Source organism: Protopterus annectens, chromosome 1.part1 (genome assembly GCF_019279795.1).
Source record: "Protopterus annectens isolate FY-2018-M chromosome 1.part1, PAN1.0, whole genome shotgun sequence".
Taxonomy (NCBI): Eukaryota; Metazoa; Chordata; order Ceratodontiformes; family Protopteridae; genus Protopterus; species Protopterus annectens.
This window is the reverse complement of record NC_056726.1, coordinates 1,214,642,481-1,214,670,206: the sequence shown is the minus strand read 5'-3', so window position 1 is coordinate 1,214,670,206 and position 27,726 is coordinate 1,214,642,481. Positions and strand designations below refer to the sequence as shown.

Here is a 27,726-nt window from a genome sequence, read left to right as displayed (position 1 = left end):
GGCTTGTGACTTTAGACGCAAGAGAGGCATACCTGCATGTCCCAATCAGACAAATGTGCAGAAGATGCCTCCGATTCAAGGCTGGCTCAATGCATTGCCAATTCTCTGCACAGCCCTTTGGCTTATCTACTGTGCCCAGGGTATTTACAAAGTGCCTGGCACCAGTAATTGCATTCTGCAGACAGAGGAATACAAATATATCCTTACTTGGACGACTGTCTAATTCAAGCAGAGAACAAGGACATTCTTTTACAGCATCTGGCGCTTGTGAAAAGACTTCTAACATGCTAGGGTACCCAGTCAACAAAAAGAAATCAAAACTAGTACCCACTCAAGAGATAATATTCCTGGGTGCAAGCTTTAAGTACAACTGCCCAGATGGCTTATCTCATGCCAGAAAAACAAAGGCAACTGACTACCTATTTCAAAATGTTGGCAACAAAGGCCCAGTTATCTGCAAGAAAAATTCTGCAGGCTTTGGGGCTTCACGGTATCCTGCATCCTACTAATTCCATATGCAAGACTGCATATGAGGAAACTTCAATGGTACCTAAAAAGTGTTTGGACTCAACATTGCCACAGCCTGGAAACTATTATTACTCTCATTCCCTGCCTGCAACAGGAGGTTCGATGGTGGGCAAAGGCTTGTCACCAAAACAAGGGACAGCCATTCACATTACCCGCAGCCAGGCAGACACTAACAACGGATGCTTCAGATTATGCCTGGGGGGGCCCGCATGGCAGGAAGATGCATTCAGGGCATGTGGACCTCAAACCAAATGCATCTACATATCAATCAAAAAGAGATGCAAGCTGTTCAAAATGCCCTGACAGCCTTCAAGGAACTACATCATCCAGGACAACTACTGATAAAGACAGACAACACCACGGTCATGTGATATATAAACAACAGGGGGGCACACATTCGTACCCCCTTTGCAGATTAGCCATGACTTTGTGGGACACAGCATTGACTTACCAAGTACATCTGCAGGCACAATTCCTGCCAAGAAGGAAAAATACTCTGGCAGATGAACTAAGCAGAAACCTCATGGATCCCCATGAGTGGCAGCTGGATCCACAAGTCTTCAGCATGATAACAAGGAAATGGGGATGCCCGGACATAGATCTATTTGCCTCCCCTCACAACTACCAACTAAAAAGATTCTGCACAAGGATTTATCACAGACAAGCATGGAAAGTGGACGCCCTATCTTTCAGCTGGAAAAACCTGGCAGTATATGCCTTTCTCACTCTGCCTCTCCTCCCCAAGGTACTCCTGAAGGTCAGACATTAGAAGCCAAAGATGATACTGATTGCCCCAGACTGGCCCTGCCAGTACTGGTATCCAGTACTAAGGAACTTGTCTCAATGCCCAGCTTGGACCTTACCTCAAATACCTCATCTACTGTCCCAGCAGAACAATCGGATCCTGCACAGCCAACTCAGGACTTTAAAGCTGGCAGCATGGCGGATAATGTAGTCATACAAAAGTCACCTCTCAGTAAAGCTGTGATGGATGTCATTTTGGAAGCCAGAAGGCCTAGTACTAGAAAATCTTATGCTGGAAAATGGAAGAGATTCTGTGCCTGGAACCAGGCACAAGGAACTGATACAGCTGTGCCAAATATTCCTCAAATTTTGCAATACTTAACTGAGGTGCTGGACAAAGGCCTATCTATTAAAATTCATGCCTCTGCCATTTCGGCTCATTACATTGCAGAGCCACCAATCTTTTTTCATCCCTTATTAAAGCAGTACCTCAGAGGGGACAAAAATTTAAGGCCTCCAAGGAGCACCAATGCCTGCATGGGACCTCAACTGTGTCTTGGAAAATCTCACCCTGTGCCTCCTTTTGAGCCAGCTGCTACTGCTGATATAAAGTTTTTATCTTGGAAAACATCTCTGCTCTGCTCCTAGCAATAACTTTGCAAGACGAGTTTCAGAGCTACAGGCACTCATGGCTGTAGAACCCTTTATCATTTTATTTTATCTAGACAGGGTCACTTTAAGGACAAACCCAACATTTATGCCTAAGGTGGAGTCCAGTGTGGCTCTTAACCAAACTATTCACCTGCCAACTTTTTATCCAAATCCACAGAACAAGGGGGAGAGAATTCTGCATTCTTTGGACGTACAAAGCTTAGATTCTACTTGGACAGAACCAAAGTTTTCAGAAAGACAGAGCAATTACTAGTGACATGCTGCAGGATCACAAGGAAAGGCTATCACAAAGCAGACTATTTCAAAAGTGGATAGGCCACTGCATTCGTTTCTGTTATGTACATCATGGCAAGCCATTGCCTAAGGGCATTAGGCCGCATTCAACCAGAGCTGCAGCCACTTCAGCACCCTTTCTCAGGGGAGTACTTACAAAGGACATTTTAGAGGCTGCTACTTGGAGTTCAGTGCACACCTTTACAAAGCATTATCATCCAGCACTCTACTCTAAATCCAGGGCAGGCTTTGCCACTGCAGTTCTGCAGGGCCTCATAGCCGCTCCTAAAGCTGTTTAGCTCCAACCTCCCAACCATAACTTTGGGACTCTACCCAAATGTAATGACTGCAACAGTGATACACGAAGAACATAATACAGTTGTGTACACTTACCATAAATGTAGATGTTCGAGTGTATTCACTGTTGCAGCCCAGGTTACCCACCCGCCATCCCCCTTTTCTTCTGTTGGAGCCTGTCTTTCTTTCTCTGATTTATACAACCTATGTGGTGTATTTGCTTGTAGATGAAGGTAAAGTTTATATTGGTGCATGTCATTTTATATATATATATATATATATATATATATATATATATATATATATATATATATATATAAATTTTGGCAACCCTTTTCGGGGGCACCTGACATCTGGGGCAAGAAAAACTAAAGAAAATGGCGTCGGCTGCTTCTTTTATACCCCTGATGACCTGACTTCAGGGAAGGGGCGACAGCAGCAGGCTCAGTACTTTGGAATTCAGGCCGACTGAGGGCAACCTGCCAGCAGGATTACCCAAATGTAATGACTGCAACAGTGAATACACTCGAACATTTACATTTATGGTAAGCGTACACAACTGTACTTTTTTGATTTAGCTGTACCATTATATCCTTGAAAATGTAACATTTACAGTTTTTCGTGCACCCCACATACTTGGTAGCCTTGCACACATTAGCTTTTGTCCTTTAAAGAGGGACTGGCAGTAACCCTAGAACTGCCCAACTTCTCAGTGACCTACATAACAGTTCTTCAACACTATAAGTGTTGCACACATTGTAGTGACCCATTATGGTAACACATTGTAATTTTTTTTTCTGTTGTCTCTAGGCTTGGTGTTGAACTGCAAGCACATTTTTTTCTCTGCTTTTGTTTTTTAGATGCTGCATCTGCTGTAGAAATCATAGGAAATCTGCAGTCCCTTTCTAGTCAATTTTTAAATCAAATGTTTTCATTTTTAACAGTGCAGTGTACATTGTCGATGTATAACAAAGTCAAATGAGAAAATGTAGGATTAGATTATGTGAGTCTATATTAGAACACCGAACATTTGAAATGTCGAGTGTTCTAATATCGACCCGTTTTCAGCGAATGCTGAAAATATCGAAGAAACAGAAAACTGAATTCCTTCCTAGGGAAAGAATTTGGTTGTCCGTTTCTGTTGCTTCGGTATTTTCAGCACTCGTTTGGAAAGTTACGGGTCGGGTTCAGGTAAGTGTGCGATTGTGTGGACATGTGGGTTAGGGCGGGTTAGGTGAGTTAGGGTTAGGGCACGGGTCAGGTAGGTGTGCGATTGTGTGGACGTGAGGGTTAGAGTGGGGTAGGTGAGTTAGGGTTAGGGCGTGGGTGAGGTGACTGTTCGATAGTGACGGACCTTAGGGTTAGGGTTTGGGTTAAAGTAAGTGGATAGTTAGTGGTGTATGTATAGTTTAGTGTAGGGTTAGTTGTATGAGTTTAGGTGCGTGTGTGTTGATTACTGTTTGTTTGGTGTGCTTGTGTTGTGTGTATGTGTTTTGGAACAGCGAATTTCCTAGGAAAAAATTTGCTGTTCCGAATGTTTGATGTTTTGCATTTTCGATTGCTAGGGTTCGATATTAGAACAGTTGACATTTTGAATGTTCGGTGTTCTAATATAGACCCAGATTATGTAGATGAGCATGTCCAGGTAAAAACGTATAGCAACAAAGCAGTCTCTTGTATAGCAAATTTATTCAGCAGATTTATAAGTTCAGTCAGTAAGTCTCTGTAACAGTGCAGCTTTCTGAGTAGTTGTTGTATGCTAGGTTGCTGAATAATTTGTGTCATAATTCTTCAGTTTTTGTGACACTGTGGTGTGGGACTTTTAAAGAGCTGGCATCTTTCAGCAGACTGAAAGGTTGACTTTTAATCAATAGGACTTGCATGTATCTAAGTCTAGGAGAATAGGTTTGGAGATGTATTGAAGAATTAAGTGAAAAGACCCGTCCAATTATTTGTATTGCTGTAACATGTTGGAATAATTGCTTTCATTTTATCTCTTCAACAGTCTTCCCTAATGGACCTAGCAGATGTTTTTACCTCTACGGCACCTGCAGTGGCAAATGACCCATGGGGAGGTGCTCCAATTCCACCTCCAGCAACAGTGACTGTTGATCCTTGGGGTGCTTCAGGTGCCTCTGCTCCAGCCGCAGCAAGTGATCCTTGGGGAGAGCCAACTGTAACGGAAGATCCCTGGAGTGAACCAGGAAAACCCGGTGGTGGTCAAAGTGATCCTTGGGGTGGAACCACTAGCACCTCATCTGTGCCTCCTACTGCAGCGGTGGACCCTTGGGTTTCAGCAGGTGAGTACCCCAGACATCGCTTTTTTTCGACACTTGCTTTTTCTTTTTTTAATTTGTAACCTGACATTCTTTGCATAGATCTTTGTATAGATCACTGTTGCAGTTGTCTCTTCAGCTGCAGCTAATATGCAGAAGAGTGTGATGTCCAGCTCAACTTCCAGATCTCAGCACCCTTTACTTAAAAGTTGGGCAGGCAGTCACCCCTAGGTAAGTAGAGACCTTCCTCACATAAAGCTGATATATGCCTACACCATTTCAAGTATTTTGTGCCACAGCTTGCACTGTGTGTACCTTTTTTGTGCGTCAGTCTGGCATTGATCAGCCTGCTCTGAGACTCTGCTAGATAAGCAACCCATTAGGGAAAACCTTTTCTTATCACTTAAACCTATTAATTCTTTGTTGTGTAGGAAGGTTGGATGCCTAATAATGTATTTTAGGGCATGTCCACACTTGAGAAAGAAAGTACTCTTGCAGTAGACATATTCCACAGAAAGACTACCATAGTTTGTGCATTTTCAGTTTAGGCCCAGAGAACATTACTGTACTGACAGTTATAGAGTCTGTCAAAAGTTTACACCAAAATAACCTTAGAAGAAAAGACTTGAGGTATTAATTAATCTCTGTGGCATCTCCAGTTCATCCCTGACCTCAGGACATTCCCTCTAAAAGTGATTAGAAAAGAGATCTAACAAGAACACACATCTGAGATATGGGCCCAGTGAAATGATTTCCAAGCTTATATTTCTAACATCTCAGGGATAGGAGGCCTTTGGTGTAGGCTGTTTGGAAGCTGTCATGCCTGTGATCAAGGTGCATCTGTCAGAGCCATCAGTTTTTGTATGGAATTTGAACCAGTTGTCACATTTCTATCATGTGACAGAAGTGTGCTTTGTTGTTTCAAAAAGGGTAGAGTGTGTACTCACTGTTTTTGTTGGCAAGGAAATCTAGGAATCTTGTCCTTAGTCCATGACTGCTAAGGTGGCAACCCCACACATCCGGTCTCAGAAGCTCATAAATAGGACACCCTCACCCAGCTTTTCCTGCCTTAGGCGCTAGGCATGTCTTTATCTATCTCTCCTCCCTTTTAAACTTCTAAGGCTTGGATCCCATTAGCTTCCCTCAGGTTCTGTAAGTGCAGTCAGTCGAGCAGTTAAACACTCCAAATATGGGTGTGATGCAGCATCCAGGATGGTAACTCACTGGGTCAGTTATCAGGAAACATGCCTGGATGAGGCTACAGCCTCTGTTAGAGGAGATCAGGATGCAGTTCCTTCATGCTCCCTTGGATAGGGAGCTCTTGTTATATGCAAGGTATTAAAAGAAATAGAGGATTGCTGGGGAGGAATGGAACACTGTAATCAGTGGAACAGTTTTGTCATTCATTGATGTCTAGGTATGGTACCTACCCCCCCCCACCACCCAAACAAGGTAGAGTTGTGGCTCGGTACTCCAGATGAGTCTACAAACTCTGGAAGGTGTAGGTATGGTTGGCATTGCCTCTCTAGGTCTGGGCCTTACTGCCATAGACAAATGAATAGCAGGCAAACCAAGGGTAAGAATGTTAAGTGTAAAACAAAGCCTGCGGGCTTCCAGGGTCCTGTACCCATTAGGAAGTAGCCTTGGCTACATATAACTTATTCCCCTACCCAAATATTCATATTCTTGCTTGTTCTGTATCCATCCCCATACCCCCAAAGATAGCAGTAAATGTAAGTCAGTACATGTGAAATCGGAAAGGCATCACAAAAGATAAATGGGTGCTGCAGGTGTCTCAGTGTTATAAATTACAGTTTTTTAGGGAAATTGGAAATTTCAACCATTCCACCCTTTCCAAGGAACCAAGTACATCTGTGTCCCTCTCCCAGGAACTCACACGTGCAGGAGTTTTCACAACTAGGGGACACAAAGCCCATAATGAAACAGAGGCTTCTACTCAAGACTTTAAGTGGTCTGGAAAGAGGACCTGTGGAGGCCCATCCTGGCCTTGTCAATGGTAAATGCATATCTCAAGGGCCTAAAAATCAAAATGTTGACATTGCAAACCCTGTTATTCACTCGTATTTCCTCAAGCCATGTTGAATACCGTGTATCTCTTGGAATTCTGTTTTTGTATGCCCATAACAGAGACCACAGGCACTTCCTTAGATTTGAGGAGGGCCCCCACTTTCAATAAGACTGTTTGTTTGGATTGGCTATTGCATTCAGTATTTTTAACAGTGCCTGGTTCCAGTTGTTTATTTCAGAACTATGTTTGCCTGTAGCTGTATGACTGCTTCATTCAGGCTGTATTCTAGGAGGAGGCAGAGATTGTGTACAAAACAGTAGTGTGACCAGTATTACTGTGTAGTACAGAAATCTGGGTGGCAAAAGCAGAGCAGTTGAGGAAGCTAGGAGTGATGAAGTGCCTGAGATGTGTGGTAGATTGAACACCAGACAAAGAAATGATGACGACAGAATAAAAGCCAAAGTAACTCAGGTTGCAGAGAGTGTCAAAGAGAACAGATTCCGGCACATGTGCAGGAAGGCAGAAGACAAGTCTGGTGAAGATGGTTTGAGAGAGGCAGGAAGAAGGCAAGTGGAAATGAGGATGTCCAATAGAGATGAACCATCGAAGAAGGCAGTTGAATGGCATTGGGTTGAGAATGATGGCAACAGATGACATGACACCCCAACCCCATGGGGAAAATGGAGTGAATGATAACCCAAGTCCATATATCACTCCTTTCAAGAAATTGGAGTTCCTTAGTGGATTCCATCAACCCAGAGGGCTTAACTGCCCCCCCCCCAAGGTAGAATCTCTTCCAGTTTATGGACTTCACTGTTCTGATGGATGTTCTTCGTGTTTCACTGTTGCAGTCATTACATTTGGGTAATCTGCTGGCAGGTTGCCCTCAGTTGGCCTGATTAACAAAGTCTTGGGTCCTGAGTTGGTTGCTGTCCCTTATTCCACGACGTCAGGTCGTCAGGGGTATAAAACATACATCCGATGCCATTACATCAGTCTTTCTTGCTGTGCAGTGCCCGAAGCAGAAGCAGTTCACAAGTGCCGGTCGGCCAACTCCTGAAATTTTCGTTTTCGAGTTTCAGAACCAAAGTCTTCAACTTAAAGCCAAGTACCCCATTGGGGAAACTTTTTCTTGCCCCTTACCAATGTCAGTAAAAGTTAACAATTGCATTACTTGTGGAAAGCAAATACCTCACAATAATTTTAATTTGTACTGTATTCCTTGCCTAGGCCCTAACCACGATGTACCTTGCTGTCAGTTTTTGCTTTATTTAATCAGCGCACTATCCGTCGTCTGTACACTTTTGCCTCTAAATATTTCGGTTCTAGGTTTAATTAACCAGAAATGTCGTCTGTTAGCCATCCAACTACTGGGATTCTGAAAAAATGCAAAGATAAAGACAGAGACAGCCCGTCGAGGTCCAAAACACTTGCTCACTAAAGCAATTATATAAGTCAGCACTAAAAATTAAAAGCACTACACTGTCACAAAGTCCTCTTGAGTACCTTGTTCCCCATTGGCCTTTTTTTTTCAGTTATAAAGGAATTCCCAATACTATTCTAGCATGTCCAAAGGTCATTTGTCAATCTTCTCTCCGGTCCAGCTGGTGAATCTGGGAATCTTGAGGCAATGTTACAACTGCCTCATGTACACAGACAATCCTCTCCTCCTCCCAACAAATTCCAACACATGTGAGAGATGCATCCATATAGCCAAACTGGAGGGTAAGCTCTCTCAACTCAGTACTGGCGTGACCAGTCAGGAGGAGAAGGTAACCACACTCAGTACAATTCCAGTCTCACATAGACCTACCACGACAGCAAACCAAACACATATACACACAAAAACATACTCGGAGGCTCTAAATAAAAATCTGCCTAAGCAGCAGAGACCTCCAAAGCAGACACCCAAGCAACCGCTACCCCAAAACAAAACACGTGCAACACATAGCTCACAAAGCCAGTGTGCCGAACAGTCACAGCCCTTAAGGCTAAACAACACACCTGATATACTTGTAATAGGTGACTCTATCATCAGGCACACTGACATCCCGCTCACCAGGCTGAACAAGGAGAAGGTCACGGTGAGCTGCCTGTCGGGCGCTAGGATCCGCCACATAACACAAGCACTCAGGTCACTCCAAGGCAAGTACAAATATGACTCGGTCATTGTCCATGCTGGTGTGAATGACCTGAGACGCACCTCCTGGACTACATGAAAAGAGACATAGAGGAGCTCTCTGAGCATGTGGCCCAGGCCGGTATGACCCTGACCTTGAGTAGCATCTTACCCTCACCAAGAATGATGCCACAATATGAAGACAAGATGATCAATTTCAACAATTGGCTTAAGTATTGGTGTCATTCAAAGGGGATCCAATGCCTGTCAGCCTGGGATGACATGCTCGACAAGCCATGATGCTTCGCTAGGGACGGCTTGCACCTGTCACCCCTGGGCTTTCGGATATTGGCAAAGACTCTTGCTACCCCCATAGTGCCTTTTTTAGGCAAGGCTCAAAAGACAAACCCACCTCCATTGGTATCACAAGGGATAAGAAACTAAGAGTAATGCTACTCAACGCCAGAAGTCTAAACCTCAAGATGCATGCACTCAAAACTCTCCTTAGCATGGAGAACATCGATATCTGTGCAGTAACAGAAACCTGGTTCAAGGCTCCCGAGAGCACCCCAGCACTATCAGGTTATACCTCATACCATGCTTTTCGGCCCCAAAACTTGGACCGACCCACAAAAGGAGGGCGAGTATCAATATTCATCAAAGATACCCACACCTCCAGGTTGGTGGCACAGCACGAAGCATCAGAGACTATCCATGTGCAACTAACAGTGGGTAAAACTGCCTTCCAGTTTATAGCCTGCTACAGACCACCGTCCCTAACCCAGGAACCCCACTCGGCCTTCCTGAGAACACTGGAAAATATGAAGGTCTCTCCAAACACCATTATATTGGGCGACTTCAACTACCCAAACATAGACTGGGAGCATTACTCTAGCTCCAACACCCTAGCCCAAAGGTTCCTAGAATTTATATACTCAAATGCTATGGGACAACTTATTACCACTCCCACAAGAGGGGAAAACATACTGGACCTGATCATCACCAACATGGGGACTCTATGCTCCAGACCAGAAGTGTATCCCTCACTGGTAAGATCAGACCATAAACTAATCTCACTGGATATTCACATCCCGACACCATCCCCTGCCCAGAAAACCACAGTGAAAAACTTCTCTAAAGCAAATTTCACACTCCTCAAAACCGAGGTGGAATCCTTCAAAGCCCCCAAGCCTGTGGAAAATACGGCCCAGACCGCAGAATCCTTTATAAACGCATTCTATGAACACCTTCAGGAATGCATGGATCATGTGATCCCAAATAAAACCAAGACCCAATCCTCCAAAGGCAGACGTCCTGTCTGGTGGACCCCAGACATAAACAAACTGTACAATAGAAGGAGGAAGCTACTAAATGATAGAGCAAAATTCCAAAAAGGGAAGGCATCTCTGATCAGTATTAGCAAAAAACTACGGGCACTCATAAAATCGTCTAAGGCCAGCTTCGAGAGAAAAATTGCACAGGACACTAAGGATAATCACAAGGCTTTCTTTAGTTGTTAGGAACCTGGGTGGTAATTCCCAGATATGCTCAGAATTAGTCCAAAATGACACCACTCTGGCATTATAGATAAGCTCACCAGCTTAAATATAAACCCCTATGTCACTAGATGGGTTGCAAACTGGCTCAAGGACAGAACCCACATGGTTAGAATTGCTGGAGCCATGTCAGACTCAAAACCAGTTATAAGTGGCGTCCCACAAGGCTCAGTCCTGGGACCTCTCTTGTTCGGTATATATTTCTCGGAGGTACAGGCCAGCACGGAAGGACTGTGGCTGACCAAGTTCACAGATGACTGCAAACTGGGCGCCATAATCGACTCTCCAGCCGAAACAAGCATCCTTCAAAAGGGCCTCATAGAAACCGACAACTGGTGCCAGAGCCATGGCCTCAAGCTAAATGCCAAAAAGTGTATAGTCACCCCCTTTGGCAAAAACAAAGTGCCCACAAATTACCACATAGGTGGTAATCCATTAAGTACAGAAGAAGTAATTAGGGACCTGGGGACCCAAGTTGATAGCAATCTCTCATTTGACAACCACGTGGCCAAAGTGGTTAGAAAAACATTTTATATAGCCCACCTAATCATGAAGGGATTCACATCTAGATCAGGGGAGGTCATCTTGCCTCTTTACTCATCCCTCATCAGGCCCATAATTGAGTACAACGCCCCTTTTGGGATGTACCTTACCAGACACCTGCAGCAACTGGAAAGACCCCAAAAGTACCTCACCAAGAGGATCAAAGGGCTCAAACAGATGCCATATGCTGCCCGGTTAAAGAAACTCCAGCTCTACTCAGTGGCATACCGCCTGTTCAGAGGCGATCTGTGCCTGACGTATAAAGCCATGTCCAACCCGGAATTAATGGACATGCTGCACCTCAGAAAATCTAAATCCCATCGTGCTACATGCGAGAGAGTTGAACCTCAGCAATGAAATAAATAGGACATGCTGGAGGGACAAATTCATAACCCAGAGGCTCCCTTCACTCTGGAATAAAATCCCAGTCCAGGTTAGGCAGAGTCCCTCATTGACTCTCTTCAAGAGGAATCTTGATGAGTGGATGGGAGATCGTAGGTTTACCCCGGGTATCACTTCTGTGTCACTGTTAGACAGAGGCACAGTATACTAACCTCGAAAAAGGGCATAGCAAAATAAATTTAAAATGGGTGGCGAAAGCCAAACACATTCTGGCTAGGCTTATAAATGCCCTAGGGCAGATAGCCTAGTATGAACCTATGTAATAACTGAGCTCCCATCTTATGTGGACATTATATATGAGGATATATACTACATATATCCCAATAAATATTACAGACTGAAATGAAAGTAACTAACATTTACTTTATGAATAAATTTTATATGTGATAGTGTTCAATCTCGCCGTTTGTTCTTACACATGGGTTCGGAGCCGATCCTCGGCTCCGTGCCGGCCTCTTGCAAGCTCTGCATAGAGAAGAAGCTCGAGACAATCTAATACCCACAATCCCCCTCTGCCTTTACCTCAGATCTAGTTTGCCGCTGCTGCATACGCATCGTTGGGAGCTAGCTCGAGAGTTTCTAAGCTAAGATATAACTTTTTTGTTGTATTTTATTAAGGATTCTAGTCTAGTTGATATTATCAGTATTAACAAGTGTGATTGTGTTGTGGTTCCGTTAATTCTTTGGTACCGTTAACCTTATTTTTCGGTATTTTTGTATCGGGGCCTACACCCTTCATATCTTACCATATTGAGACAAATTTTTACCGGATTTGACAATTACTCGATTGTGACTAACTTTTTTCGGATTTGACTGTGTTTTTCTGGAGTTGTCTTTTATTCTACAATGTCTGAGAAGGTAAAGTCTGGTTTCAAGCGTTGTCAGTGTGGCCAGAAAATGTCGGTCACTGACAACCATAGTTCCTGCGTCTACTGCCTTGGCCCTCTCCACTTACAAGAGGATTGCTCCATCTGTCACTCTTTTAGTGGGAGGGTCATGACAGATAGGCGCAGGAAACTGATGGACAGAGGTCTATTGAAACCGCTTTCCAAGAGGCTTTGGATGCTTCTGACCAGGCATCAAGTCCTCTAAGGAATCGAAGACGCCGGAGCCTAAGTCATCGGCTCCGAGCTCTTCTTCAAAGGTTAGATCACCGGTTCCACAGACTTCGGGCCGAGTGTTCAACTGGTATCGGTTCCTGAGCCTCGAGTCTTGGAACCGTGATGGAGCTCCCTCCTTCGCCATATTGAGGTCGGCTCCGTCTTGGTTCCTTCGACCCGTTCTTCCTCCAAACTTTCGGATGTCGATGTGGATCGCGTGGTGCAGAAGTTGTTGGAGCATTCGCCCTCTCTAAACTTATTTCGTTTCCACCCAGTTGGTGTCGAAACTTGAAGGCCTTCCTGTATCTCCATCCATTCCTCCTCCGAGACCGATTCAGTCTTTGGAGCCGGAAGAGGCTGATCTGCTGATTGTGGAGCCTCGGGTCCAGAACCGTCTTTTTCTCGGTCTGTTCCTCACCTCGACTCCGTCGGACCCGTACCGGAGTCTCGGAGCCGACGGTCTGTTCTTGGTTCCGGGGCGAGAGTCGAACCGACGGTCGGTTCCGACTCTCCTCGGGCCTCGCACGGATCGATTCGGCTCCGTCCTCGGGTCGAGGCCTTCGTGCCCGTGTCGGGATTCTTCCCATTTCTTCGAACCGGAGACTCTTCGATGCGGGACCCGGGAGCGTTCGACCTGATGAGGAAGGTGTTGTCTACCCAGACAACCACATCAGTGGAAGCAGTTTCTCCTCCCCATAAAGGGCCTTTGTCTTCATCTGCACCCACGGCCACATCCAAGCGTCGGGCACCAGTGCCTCAGCCACCCCTGGAGGGTGCCCCTCTTCCTCGAGGCTTCTTCGGTGCTCCCACGAGGAAGTCCCTAGGAAGAGATTGTGTAAGAGGAGACACTTGGATTCTCCACAGGAATCCTTGACATCTGATACTGACTTAGATGAGTCAGAGGGGTCCCCTAAGTCACCTTCAGAAGATGTCTCTTTTTCAGACATTTTGGAGATCCTGAAACAAGAGAGGTGACTGGGAGTCCCTTCCCCCTTCTGAGGATGAGTCAGTTCTGCTGAAGGCATTTGGTGCTCGCCCTTCCTCCTCCTGGGTCACTCCGCCCTTCGAACTAATGGAACTTATTGCTCGAAGGGCGTGGGAGACTCCTGACACAGTGGAACCTGTTCCAAGAAAACCGAACAAGTACATCACAGCACCTCAGGGTAAGTCCTACCTTACAAAAAGAGTTCCAGTAGACGCTATGGTGGTGGCTGCAGCCACGAAAAAGGAGATGTCGGAGTCTTCTTCGTCTGTCCATCCGCCTAATAAAGATTCTAGGACGATGGATAGATATGGGAAGCGCATTTTTAGTTCAGCGGCTTTTTCCATGCGGTCCCTGAACTATTTGACCCATTTTACACGTCTGCAGAGGGATCTAGTCAAAGAGTTGGGAGATACCCTCCAGGGTGCTACAGATGCAGCTGTCTCAGAGAAAGTGACAGTGCAACTTAATACCCTAACATCGATTGTTAACTCGTCCATGAGGCTGATTTCACGCAGCGAAGGTTCGAGTAGGGCAGCAGCTTCAGCGATTGCTCTTCAGACAATCCTGGATGCGCCTATGCTCCTTTGCGGAAGTCTTCAAGTCTTCCTTTACAAACGCCCCATTTGACGGTGCCACTCTTTTGGCCCCAAGGTAAAGGAGACCCTTACCCGGTGTGAACAAGAGGGAAAGACTCTGTCTGCTGTCGGAGTCCGTTTTCCACCCCAACCAGACCGTACCCCAAAGGGCAACGCGGTGGGAAAATGTGGTTTCAAAACCCCAAGGGTCTTTCTCAGGCACACAGGGTGATGCCCCCTCTAGAGGCAGAGGAGGGGGCAGAGGTGGAAGACGCCGCCCTGGCGGAAGAGGGGGTCCGCAACATCAAGGTGACAGGGAAACACTCCCTGGTAAACCTTTCCAGCACTCCTGAGAGGAGGCCCGACTGTCCTGCTCTGGAGGCAGTCGGGGGTCGCTTAGCTTTACACCCTCAGGCCTGGCAAGATATAACTACAGACAAGTGGGTAAAAAGCGTAGTTACCAGAGGTTACTCCATACCCTTCCTATCCTATCCCATTCCAAAGAAAAGACTCCCAGATGTACCGCCCCATCTGCGAGAGCCAGCAGCTTTAGAAATTTCAAAGCTGCTAGAAAAAAAGAGTCATCCAGCCAGTCCCAGCGAACCAGCAAGGATTCGGGACTTACTCAAGGTTCTTTTTAGTTCCAAAGAAAACAGGGGACTGGAGGCCCATTCTAGACCTAAGCTACCTCAATACTTTCGTCAAGAAAGAAAAGTTCCGAATGGTCATGCTTCAATCGATCCTTCCATTCTTACAGAAGGACGAGTGGATGTGCTCAATAGATCTAGAGGATGCATACTACCACATCAAAATGGCCAGGGCATCCAGAGATCATTTGCGCTTCCGGCTGGGAGCCAGTCACTTTCAATTTCGAGCCCTGCCCTTTGGTCTGACCTCAGCCCCCAGGGTCTTCACCAAATGTATGGCAGTGGTAGCGTCTCACTTGAGACGCCAGGGATTCCAGGTGTTTCCGTATCTGGACGACTGGCTCCTTTCGGCCACCACCCGGCGCCAACTACTGCAGGCCAGAGACTATGTTCTTCAACTGTGTGTTCACCTAGGGATCTCCGTAAATTTCGGAAAATCCTTACTTCAGCCATCACAAAATATCTTGTTCATAGGAGCAGAGTTAAACACACGTCAATTAATTCTGAGGCTTCCCCCAGAAAGGATATTATCACTGCAGACTCACATACGCCTTCTACTCTTGTCAAGGAAATCCCCTGCAAAGCTAGTACTGAAGGTGTTGGGCCTCATGTCAGCCTCCCTTATTGCAATTCCCTGGGAAGGCTGCACATGAGAGTCCTACAATGGCTACTGTTTGCTCAATGGTCATTTCAACAACTACCTCTAACACACGAGATTCTTATAACAAAGACTTGCAAAACAGATCTAAACTGGTGGCTTCAAACGCAACCTTTCCCAGGGAGGCCGTTTGTGCTACCCACCACAGTTATGGTGACCACGGACGCTTCCCTGATAGGGTGGGGGCATCTTTCAGGGACAGACAGTCCAAGGCGAATGGACCAATTTGGAGTACAATCTGCACATCAATGTTCTAGAGTTGAGGGCAGTGTTTCTAGCGTTGCAACACTTTGCTTCCCTTCTTCCTCTAGGGACTATTGCAGTTCAGACGGACAACATGTCGGTAGTCTGGTACATAAACAAACAAGGGGAACCAAGTCCTATCAACTATGCAGAGAGGCCATGAGAATTTGGCAGTGGGCGGAGTCCACGGTCGCTTTCTAATAGCAACGCACATCCCGGGTCATCCAACGCCATAGCCGACAGGCTGAGCAGAGCAATTCTGTTACCGCATCGAGTGGTCTCTAAAACAGTCAGTGGCGAAAAGGATTTTTCGCACGTGGGGCCAGCCTTACTGCGACCTGTTTGCCTCCAATGAATGCCAAATGCAGGAGCTACTTTGCCCTATTACCCCCTCCAGGGGAAGTCCCCAGGGACGCACTGGTTTACGATTGGCCCCCGGGACTCCTATACGCATTTCCCCCATTTCCTCTGATATCGAAGTTTCTCCAGAAAGCCAGGAACCTACACAGGACGATAATCCTCATTGCTCCATTCTGGCCTCGTCAAATTTGGTTTCCCTTCCTGAAAATACACTGCATTCGGGGACCCTGGATTCTGGACCCAGAGCCAGATCTATTGACTCACTCGTCAGGGGTTCCCCATCCCCCCCTCCTGTCACTCCATCTAGCAGCTTGGCTGCTCCAATTCCCAACTTAGCCAGGTCTGATCTTTTGTCACCAGCAGTCCAGGATATATTAGTGGCTTCGCATAAAGCTTCCACTACTAAAACATATACTAGCAAATGGAAACGGTTTGTATTCTGGGCGAATACACACCATGTTGATCCCTTTATAGCTCCTTTGAATAAGATATTAGAGTTCTTAACAGACTTATTTCATCAGGGTGCTTCTCCTGCTACTCTAAGAGTTCAATTGGCTGCCATTTCGAATTTCCATGTGGAAGAATGTGGAGCTCCTATTATGGCTCACAGACTTTGTAAAGCCTTTTTGAAAGGAGTTTTTCATATTAGACCACCGGTCAGATCTCCTACGTCACCTTGGAGTCTAAACTTGTTGCTATCTAAATTAATGTTGCCCCCTTTTGAACCTGCCTCTTCTTGCCCATTAAAATTTTTGTCCTGGAAAACTCTCTTTCTGGTAGCCATTACTTCTGCTAGACGAGTGTCTGAACTTCAGGCTCTCTCCATCAAGCACCCTTATTTGATCTTTCACTCTGACAGAGTTTCTCTTCCAACCAATTCATCCTTCCTCCCTAAAGTGTGTTCTATTAACAATATTAATCAGTCCATTGAATTACCCACTTTCTTCAAAAACCACTCCAACAAAATGGAGTATATGTTACACAAATTGGATGTTCACAGACAGCTAAGGTTTTATTTGGATAGAACAAAAGATCACAGGAAAACAGATCAACTCTTTGTGGCTTTTGCTGATAGCAGGAAAGGACTTGCAGTTACCAAAAGAACTCTTTCTAAGTGGTTAACGGATTGTATAATCTATGTCTACGATTCTGCAAATCAACCCCTTTACACAAACCCAAAGGACATTCCACAAGGTCAATATCTACGTCTTTGGCTCATGCAGCTCGCCTACCTCTGGATGCTATTTGTGCGGCTGCTACCTGGTCTAAGCCACATACATTTATTTCTCATTATAAAGTAGACAAGGTTTCTAGGGACAGGGCAACCTTTGGTTCCACTGTGCTCAAGAACGTCCTCCCGTGAGTTCCTCAGGATCAAGGAGCTAGGGACGCTACCCATGTGTAAGAACAAACGGCGAGATTGAACACTATCACATATAGAAGTTATGTCCTTACCATAACGTTCCATGTGGAGTGTTCATCTCGCCTTTGTTCTTACAGTCCCACTCTCCCACCCTTAGGAAGAACGTTCTTTGATGCCTGGCCAGAAGCATTTTTTGCTACTGTTATTATTCTGTGTACATAGTTGGTATACACATATACTTTTATATGTGTCTGTTTATATATGTATAGCATGAATGTGCTATTATGTAGATTGGTTTGCTTGCAAACTAAATCTGAGGTAAAGGCAGAGGGGGATTGTGGGTATTAGATTGTCTCGAGCTTCTTCTCGATGCAGAGCTTGCAAGAGGCCGGCACGGAGCCGAGGATCGGCTCCGAACCCATGTGTAAGAACAAAGGCGAGATGAACACTCCACATGGAACGTTATGGTAAGGACATAACTTCTATTTTCTTTTGGAGCAGATTTGGTATATGCATAGGATTATCTGGAGCAGATTTGGTATATGCATAGGATTATCTGGGAGTCGCAACAGATTGGTTTAGTTCCCTGTGCCTCTGTCCAGCAGAGCCACTGAAGTGATCCCCGAGGTAAACTTTCTGTTTCCCATCCACTCATCAAGGTTTCTTTTGAAGAGTGTTAGCGAGGAGCTGTGCCTAATGTAGATTGGGATCTTGTTCCAAAGCTTGGAAAGTCTCTGGGACAGGAATCTGTCCCTCCAGCACGTCCTATTTATTGTTGTGGTGAGGTTTAGATCCCTAGAGCGTGTGGCTCGAGGGGATAAGATTTTATTTAGGTGGAGCATGTCCATCAATTCTGGGTTGGACATGGCCTTGTATAGGCAGAGATCACGTCTGAGTAGGCAGTATGCAACCGAGTACAACTGTAGTTTCTTCAGTCGAGCTGCATAGGGCATCTGCTTGAGGCCATTGATCCTCTTGGTGAGGTACTTCTGTGGTCTTTCCAGCTGTTGCAGGTGTCTTGTAAGGTACATCCCAAAATGGGGCATTGTACTCTTCTAAGATGGGTCTGATGAGTGATGAGTAGAGGGACACAATGACCTCTTTTGATCTGGATGCGAACCCTTTTGTGATTAGGTGGGCCACGTAGAAGGATTTTCTAACCACTTTGGCAATGTGATTATCAAAGGTGAGATTACTATCTACTTGGGTCCCCAGAGCTCTTATTACGTCTTCCGTATTTAGGGGACTACCACCTATGTGGTAGTTTGTGGGTACTTTGTTTTTTCCAAAGGGGATGACTGTGTACTTTTTGGCATTTAGCTTGAGGCCATGATTTTGACACCAGGTATCCATCTCAGTGAGACCCTTTTGGAGGATGTCTGTGTCAGCAGGAGAGTCAATTATAGCCCCAAGTTTGCAGTCTTCTGCGAACGTGGTCAGCCATAGTCCTCCTGTGCTTGCCTGTACCTCTGAGAAGTATGCGCCGAACAGGAGGGGTCCTAGGACTGAGCCCTGGGGAATGCCACTTGTAACTGGTTTAGAGTCAGACCTAGCTCCCGCAACTCTCACAATGTGGGTTCTGTCCGTGAGCCAGTTGTCAACCCATCTTGTGACGTAGGGGTTTATGTTCAGGCTGGTGAGCCTGTCTATAATACCAGAATGGGGAATGGTATCGAAGGCCTTAGTGATGTCTTGGTAGGCTGTGTGTACCACCTTTCCCTTGTCTATAACCTTGGTAACTGTCTCGAAGTCCACCAGGTTTAGGAGGCATGATCTGCCCTTAAAGTCAAAGTGGGTAGGGTCCAGTGTTTGGAGGTTCCCCATGTCTGTGTTAATGAGTTCCATGATGATGCGCTCCATAGCCTTGCAGACCAAGCTAGTCAGGCTTATAGGACAATAGTTCCAGGGGTCTGTTGTGGCTCCACCTTTGTGGAGCGGAATAACTGTTGCTGTGCACCACTCTATGGGTATGTAGCCTGTGAAGAGGCTGAGTTTGAACAGTGTGTTTAGGTGAGGGGTTAGTTCGTCTTTGAGCTCGTGTAGGACGCAGCCTGGGACACCATCCAGTCCCATTGATGCTGTGTTTTTGGCTTTGGAGGGGGCTGTTTTAACCTGAGTGTTTGGGATTTCAGGGACTCTACATTCTTCTGGTATGGTTATGGGCCCTTTTGGGGGTGAGAGGCGGGTGAAGTTTGCACTGAACTTGTCTGCCAGGATGTTGGCAATATCTGTCGATTCAGTGTATTTTGTGCCATTCTGTACTAACTCCGAGCAAATATGAGCTTTGCCACTTAGATTCTTGACATAGCTAAAGAATGCCTTGTGGCTATCTTTGGAGTCCTTAGCAATTTTTCTTTCAAAGCTCGCCTTAGATGATTTTGAGGGATTGTAGTTTCTTGCTGATACTGATCAGGGATGTCTTCCCTTCTTGGGATTTTACTCTCTTCTGTACTAGTTTCCTCCTTCTATTGTATAGCTTGGTTATGGCAGGAGTCCACCAGACTGGTTTCCTTTTCTTGGAGGAGTGAGTCTTGGCTCTCCTTGGGATGGCACGATCCATGCATTCTTGTAGCTGCCCGTAGAATGCATTAGTAAAGGATTTTACAGCTTGGACAGTGTTATCCTTCAGCATGGCGGCTTTGAAACTTTCCACATCGGTCTTAAGTAATGTGAAGTTTGCTTTTGAAACGTTGTTCATGGTGGCTTTCTTGTCCAGGGGTGGGGGCGGAATATGGATATCCAAAGTGATTTGTTTATGGTCAGATCTAACCAGCCAGGGGTTGACCTTTGGTGTGGAACACTTTTCGCCCATGTTGGTGATGACCAGGTCCAATATGTTGTCACCTCTGGTGGGAGTGTTGACCAGTTGAACCAGGGCGTTTGAGTTTATAAATTCTAGGAAAAGTTGGGCAAGGGAGTTAGCACTTGAGTAGTTCTCCTAGTTAATGTTTGGGTAATTGAAATCACCCAATATTAGGGTGTTTGGTAGGACCTTTATTTTTCCCAGCATTTCCAGAAACGTGGAATGGGGGTCCTGGGGCATGGTGAGTGATCTGTAGCAAGCGACAATTTGAATTGCAGTTTTGCCCATTGTTAGTTGCATGTGGATGATCTCTGAAGCATCGTGCTGTGCTACTAATCTGGAGGTGTGGGTATCCTTGATGAATATGGATACGCCCTTGCCTTTTGTATTTCGGTTTGGGTTCTGTGGCCAAAATGTATGGTATGAGTTGTAGCCTGGTAGTGCTGGGGTGCTCTCTGGAGCCTTGAACCAGGTTTCTGTTACTGCACATGTATCGATTTTCTCCATACTGAGGAGTGCCTCGAGTGCGTGCATTTTGAGGTTTAGACTTCTGGCATTGAGTAGCATTACCTTCAGTTTTTTGTTGCTTGTGTTATTTACGGTGCTGGGTTTGTCTTTTTCAGCCTTGCCTAAAAAAGGCACTATGGGGGTGGCAAGAGCCTTGGCCAGTATTCGAAAGCCTAAGGGTGACAGGTGCAAGCCGTCTCTAGCGAAGCAGCTTTGCTTGACGAGCATGTCATCCCAGGTGGACAGACACTGGATTCCCTTTGAATGACACCTGAAACTTAGCCAATTGTTGAAACCTAGAATTTTTTCGTTATACTGTGGTATCATTCTTGGTGAGGGCAAGATGCTACTCAGGGTCAGGATTATACCGGCTTGGGCTACATGATTAGAGAGCTCTTCCATAGGTCTCTTCATGTAGTCCAGGGATGTATGGTTCATGTCATTCACACCAACATGGACAATGAGAACCCTATTTGTACTTGTTCTGGAGTGACCTGAGTGCTTGAGTTATGTGGCGGATCCTGGAACCCGACAGGCAGCTAACAGTAACCTTCTCCTTATTCAGCCTAAGGAGTGGGACGTCAGTATGCCTGACTATAGAGTCACCTATTACTAGTATGTTGGGTATGTCATTTTGCCTTGAGGGCTGTGATTGCATGGCACACTGGTTTTGTGAAGTATGTGTTTCATAGTTTGTGTTGGGGGGTAGAGGTTGCTTGGATGTTTGCTTTGGAGGTCTCTGTTGGTTTTGCAGATTTTTATTTAGAGCCTCCGAGTATGTTTGCATGTATTTGTGTGTTTTTTGCCGGTGCTGGTTTAATGGGTCTATGTAAGACTGGTGGTGTGATGCAAGTATTTCCCTTCTCCTCTTGACTGTCTGATCCAGTTTTGGGTTGCGAGAGCTTAGCCTCTAGTTTGGCTGTATAACTGCATCTTTCGCATGTATTAGTGTTTGGTGGTAGAAGGAGGGGGCTGTCTGTGTACATGAGACAGTTGTAACATTGCCTCAAAATGCTCAGATTCATCTTCATACTGGAGAGTTCACCTGAAACTGACCTTTGGACATGCCTGGATAGGTACAGTGAACTGTTTTACTGGATGGCTGGTAAGGTCGAATAGAGAGCCTTGCCCTTCTGTACAGTACAGGAGAGTGTAGTGCTAGGATTTATAAGTGCTTGCTATAAGTTTTGAGCAAGTGCCGGGCTGAGAAATTAATGGCTTGAGTGCTTAAGTTGAAAGTTTGTTTAGTTCCAAGGGAAAAATTGAAGAGACTTTGTGGTACCGGGAATAGTTTTACCCTAGCTAACCAGCGCTGCCCGGCATGCAAAACTGGGCAAATATGGTATTTATAGCAGGGAAATGAAAGAGAGAGAAATTAGCCCAAAATGGCCAATAAACTACTAATTTCCAGGCTGAAACCACTCCTCCAGGGACAGATAGGATGCTCAAAGCTCCCCTCTCTCACAGGTGAACTGAGAAACTTCTTTCTATCCAAGTAAGGTATGGGTAAACACAGAGATTTGTAACACAGCCCTGAATTCAGCACTAACCTGACAACTGGACTATAGCAGCTTAGAAAGGTGGGAAACCGAGTGTGTGTGTGTGTGTGTGTGTATATATATATATATATATGTGTGTATATATATATATATATGTGTGTGTATATATATATATATATATATATATATGTGTATATATATATATATATATATATATATGTAGACATATATATATATGTAGACATATGCATATATATATTTTTTCAGAAAATAAAGCAGATACACTCAAAAATACAGTTTAAAAGCACAGAAAAGGATACTTATTATTATATATCGCAGATCAGAATTGTAGTCAATGCCTCCAATAATAAAGTAGGAAGAAACACACAACAGTAAAAGCAGATGAATAAAGTGCAGTTATATATATATATATATATATATATATATATATATATATATATATATATATATATATATATATATATAAAACAATAGAAAACGAACAAACTGATTTAAACAAGTTACTCAATTAACCAGAAATAAGTTCAAAACTGAGCTCTGTTCCAGCTTAGAAGGATGTAAGCTACCTGTCCTGCCACAACAGTGCAGACTACAAACCTCCTTAATGTAAACCAGCCTGTATGAAGCCCAAGTCTTTAAACCAAAAGACTTAAAATAACAGTTACAATTTAATCAGGCTACAGCCAAGCAGTAATAAATGCAGCAGAATAAATAAAATTGAGTACTTTTAAGAAAAGCAAAATAAAGTAGGTGGAAACAAATACAGTAAAAGCAAATGAATAAAGTGCAAAAAAAAATTTTTTTAAGTGCAAGAAGAGAGGAAGGAAGAACCTAAGTGAGCTGACCTTCTCAAATCTTCTCTCTGTATTAAGTAGAGTGAACACTAGACTCAGAATATGATCTAACTGTACTCAGTTAAGTGAGCAAATGAGATTGACCCAGGAGGAGTGTTGTAATATAGACTTACAGGAGGGGCAGGCAATTCCAGATCCACCAACACAGGAACAGGGAAGGAGGGTGGGGAACTAACTGTAGAGAGACGCACAGCACACTGTTCAGAAACACACAATTAGGAAACAGAAAAAATTAAAATACAGTACTTTTAAAACTGCAAATTTGTACTCAACAGAAAACTAAAATTCACTACTGCAGGTTTCACTTGGCTTCAACTTTTAATGCAGATGTTTGTAGCCAAGCAAGTCTCTCAGGAGTTGAGCATAAAATTATTTCTCAAACTTTGTGGCTAGCACTTAAAATACAGAGGAATCTTTCAAGGCTATTAAATATCAGATAATAAAGAAGTGATATCAACAACCCCTCTTCTAGCAAAATAACTGCAGAGAGAGAGAGAGAGAGACAGCACACTGTTCAGAAACACACAGTTAGGAAACAGAAAAAAATGAAAATACAGTACTTTTAAAACTGCAAGTTTGTACTTATCAGAAGACTAAAATTCACTACTGCAAGTTTCACTTAGCTTCAGCTTGTAATGCAGATGTTTGTAGCCAAACAAGTCTCTCAGGAGTTGAGCATAAAATGATTTCTCAAACTTTGTGGCTAGCACTTAAAGTACAGAGGAATCCCTCTAGACTATTAAATATCAGAAAACAAAGAAGTGATACCAGCACCCCCTCTTATAGCAAAATAACTGCTTAACCAGTGTATTGGCTCACTGTTTTATTAGTGGCATGCAGCTACATAGTTTGTTTAAGAGCACTCCAGCACTACTGGGCTAGCTACAACTCTTACCACACATTTCGGCCACAAAACACGGACCGAAACACAAAAGGTGGTGGGGTGTATCAGTATTCATCAAGGATACCCACACCTCCAAGTTAGTGGCGCAGCATGATACCTCTGAGATCATCCATGTGCAGCTAACATCGGGCATATCTGCAATGCAAATTGTGGCCTGCTACAGATCACCCTCCATGACCCAGGACCACCACTCTGCCTTTCTGGAGACACTGGAAAACATGAAGGTCCTACCGAGCACCCTGATATTGGACGATTTCAATTATCCTACCATTAACTGGGAAAACTACTTGAGTACAAACTCCCAGGCTCAGCGCTTCCTGGAATTTATCAACTCAAATGCCCTGGATCAGCTGGTAAACTCCCCTACCAGAAGCCACAACCATATTGGACCTGGTCATCACCAACATGGGCGACGGGTGTTCCGTACCGGAGGTCAACCCATCACTGGTTAGATCAGACCATAAACTAATCACCCTAGATGTCCACACCCCACCACCACCCCCATCCAAGGAAACCACAGTGAAAAGCTTTTCTAAACCAAACTTCACCTTACTTAAGGCAGAGGTGGTTAAGTTTCACAGCTCCCATGCTAAAGGATAACACTGCCCAAGATGCAGAATCCTTTGCAATTGCTCTCTGTGAGCACCTACTAGGATGCATGGCTCGTGCCATCCTTAGCAAAACCGAGACTCTCTCCCCTAAGAGATGGAAACCAGTCGGGTGGACCCCTGCCATAAACAGGTTATACAACAAAAGGAGAAAACTAGTTCAGAAAACAAGCCAATCCCAAGAAGGAAAGACATCCCTGATCAGTATCAGTAAGAAATTAAGGTCCCTCATAAAATCATCCAAGGCTAACTTTGAAAGAAAAATAGCCAAGGGATCCGAAAGATAACCACAAAGCCTTCTTTAGTTATGTCAAGAATCTAAGTGGCAACTTGCAGATATGCACTGAGCTAGTGCAAAATAGCACAAAATATACTGAACCTACTGATATTGCCAACATCCTGGCAGATAGATTCAGTGCAAACTTCACCTCACTTTCACCTTCAAAAGGGCCCACAACAGTACTGGAAAAGTGTAGTGTCCCGGAAATCACAGAAGTACAGGTGAAAACAGCCCTTTCAAAAGCCAAAAACACAGCATCAGTGGGCCAGATGGTGTTCCAGGCTGCGTCTTGTACAAACTACAGAACGAACTAACCCCCCACCTAAACATTGCTGTTCAACCTCAGTGTCTCCACAGGCTACGTGCCCATAGAATGGAGCACAGCAACGGTTATTCCACTCCACAAAGGAGGGGCCACAACTGACCCTGGTAACTATCGCCCCATAGCTTGGCCTGCAAGGCTATGGAGCACATCATTATGGAACTCATTAACAAAGACATTAGGAACCTCCAAACACTTGACCTGACCCAGTTCGGCTTTAAGGGCAGATCATGCCTACTAAACCTGGTTGATTTCTTCGAGACAGTCACCAAGGCCATAGACGAGGGAAAGGTGGTTCACACAGCCTACCTTGATCTCGCCAAGGCGTTTGACACCATTCCTCACTCGGGTATTATAGAAAAACTCACCAGCCTGAACATAAACCCCTACGTCACAACATGGGTTGCCAACTGGCTTACAGACTGAACTCACACGGTAAGAATAGCGGGCTCCAGGTCCGACTCTAAACCAGTCACAAGTATTGTCCTACAAGGCTCGGTTCTGGGACCCCTACTGTTCGGCATATATTTCTCAGAAGTACTGGCAAACACAGGAGGACTATGGCTAACCAAGTTCGCCAATGACTGCAAACTGGGAGCCATAATTGACTCTCCGGCTGACACGGACATCCTTCAAAAAGGCCTTACTGAGACAGACGCCTGGTGTCAAAGTCATGGCCTCAAGCTAAATGCCAAAAAATGCATAGTCATCCCATTTGGGAAAAACAAAACACCCATGAATTACCACATAGGCGGCAGCCCCCTTAATACAGAAGAGGTAATAAGAGATCTGGGGACCCAGATAGATAATCACTTCTTTGACAATCATATTGCCAAAGTAGTTAGGAAATTCTTCTATGTGGCCCATCTAATTACTAAGGGGTTCACATCTAGAAATAAAGAGGTTATAGTGCGTGTCTACTCGTCACTCATCAGGCCCATCACATAGACCCATCATATAGAGTACAATGCCTCATTTGGGATGTACCTCACAAGACACTTCCAACAACTGGAAAGACCACAAAAGCACCTCACCAAGAGGATTACTGGCCTCAAACATATGTCCTGTGCAGCCCAACTGAAAAAACTCTGGCTGTACTCAGTAACATATCACTTACTCAGAGGTGATCTCTGCCTGACTTACAAAGCCATGTCCATCTCAGAATTGATGGACATGCTCCACCTAAAGAAATCCAAGTCACTGCGAGCCACGTGCTCTAGTGAGCTAAACCTCGCCGCAACAATAAATAGAATATGCTGGAGGGATAGATTCCTGTCACAGAGACTCCCCATGCTTTGGAACAAAATTCCTAACTACATTAGGCAGAGCCCCTCACTAACACTCTTCAAGAGAACCCTTGACAAGTGGATGGGTAACAGAAAATACACCCCTGGGATCACTTCATTTGCTCTGCTTGACAGAGGCTGAGTTAATTAATCAATGGGGCGGCAAAAGCTGACACATTGTGGCTAGGCATATAAATGTCCTCAGGCAGATAGCCTAGTACCTACCTATGAACCTATAATAGGTTGAACAATGACTGAGTTTTACCTTGAGTCTGTATGATTTAGGATGAAAGTAGTGCTCATTAAATTTGAATTTGCTTTATGTTTGGTGGTTTTGTACATTTTTTATTTGTTTTGCTGCGTAATTACAGTAGGTTGTTTTTATAGTTTATAATCTCAACAAAACCAAGTTCTCCTGTAGACATATTATGTAGACCTCCCATTGATTACAGTAAATTAAACTCAGAGTTACAATGCCATGGTATTTGAGAGAGTCTGTGACTGAAAATACTTGGGGTTAAAGATGTATCAAGCTAGACTCGAAAACATGTCATAGTGCAGGTACTGTGACCAGGCATCCCCAAAACTTCATTGTAATATCATTCTAGTATTTATAAAACACTTTTCCTTAGACCTTGTTAAGGAGCTGGTTGCTGTCATTGTTTGTATAAAATGAACAGTCTGAGAATGCCCTCCCTCTTGGGTATTAAACAGGATGTGGTGTGATTGAGCATCCTAGCAAGCATGGTCATAGGAATAGGATTGTAGGAAGTTATTAGGCTATTGTCCTTGATGCCTTTACAAGCCTACCCAAGAATTTAGCCCATGTTCTGACAAGTCAGCACCTTATGTCCCTGTGCAGCAGGGACACAGGTGGAATCCCAAGGGTGTATTTTCTTTTCCCCATCCAGTTATCCAGGTTAAAAAGAGTTAATGAGGTACTGTGCTTAACATGGGTTGGGGGGGGGGGGTCTCCGGGACACAAATCTGTCCTACCAACAAGTCCTGTAGATGTCACAGACCAGGTGGAAGTCGTGCATGAGGGTTACCCGAGTGGAGTTTGACTTGCAGATATGCAGCAGTCCCATCAAGATGGGGTCTGAGATTGCTTTGTTTGCCAGGCACAGGTCACCTCTGAGGAGTCTGTACGAGACTGAGTAGAGGGACAGGGCTTTTAGCCTGTATAGTGTAAATGTATGAGGCCCTGGATTCTCCTAGTGAGGAACCTCTATGGTCTGTCCAGCTGCTGCATGTGCTTCGTGAAGTACATAT

The 27,726-nt window shown here is 44.8% G+C and overlaps 1 protein-coding gene across 6 annotated transcripts in view; it reads left to right on the top strand.

Annotated features, from left to right (window-relative positions):
• EPN1 (epsin 1) overlaps positions 1 to 27,726 on the top strand; it is a 1,407,891-nt gene that overhangs the window by 870,198 nt on the left and 509,967 nt on the right. For all 6 annotated transcript variants that reach the window (XM_044080699.1, XM_044080709.1, XM_044080717.1 and 3 more), the window contains one exon: positions 4,520 to 4,814. In XM_044080699.1, the coding sequence (XP_043936634.1) occupies positions 4,520 to 4,814 (295 nt within the window). The remainder of the gene's footprint in view (positions 1 to 4,519; positions 4,815 to 27,726) is intronic.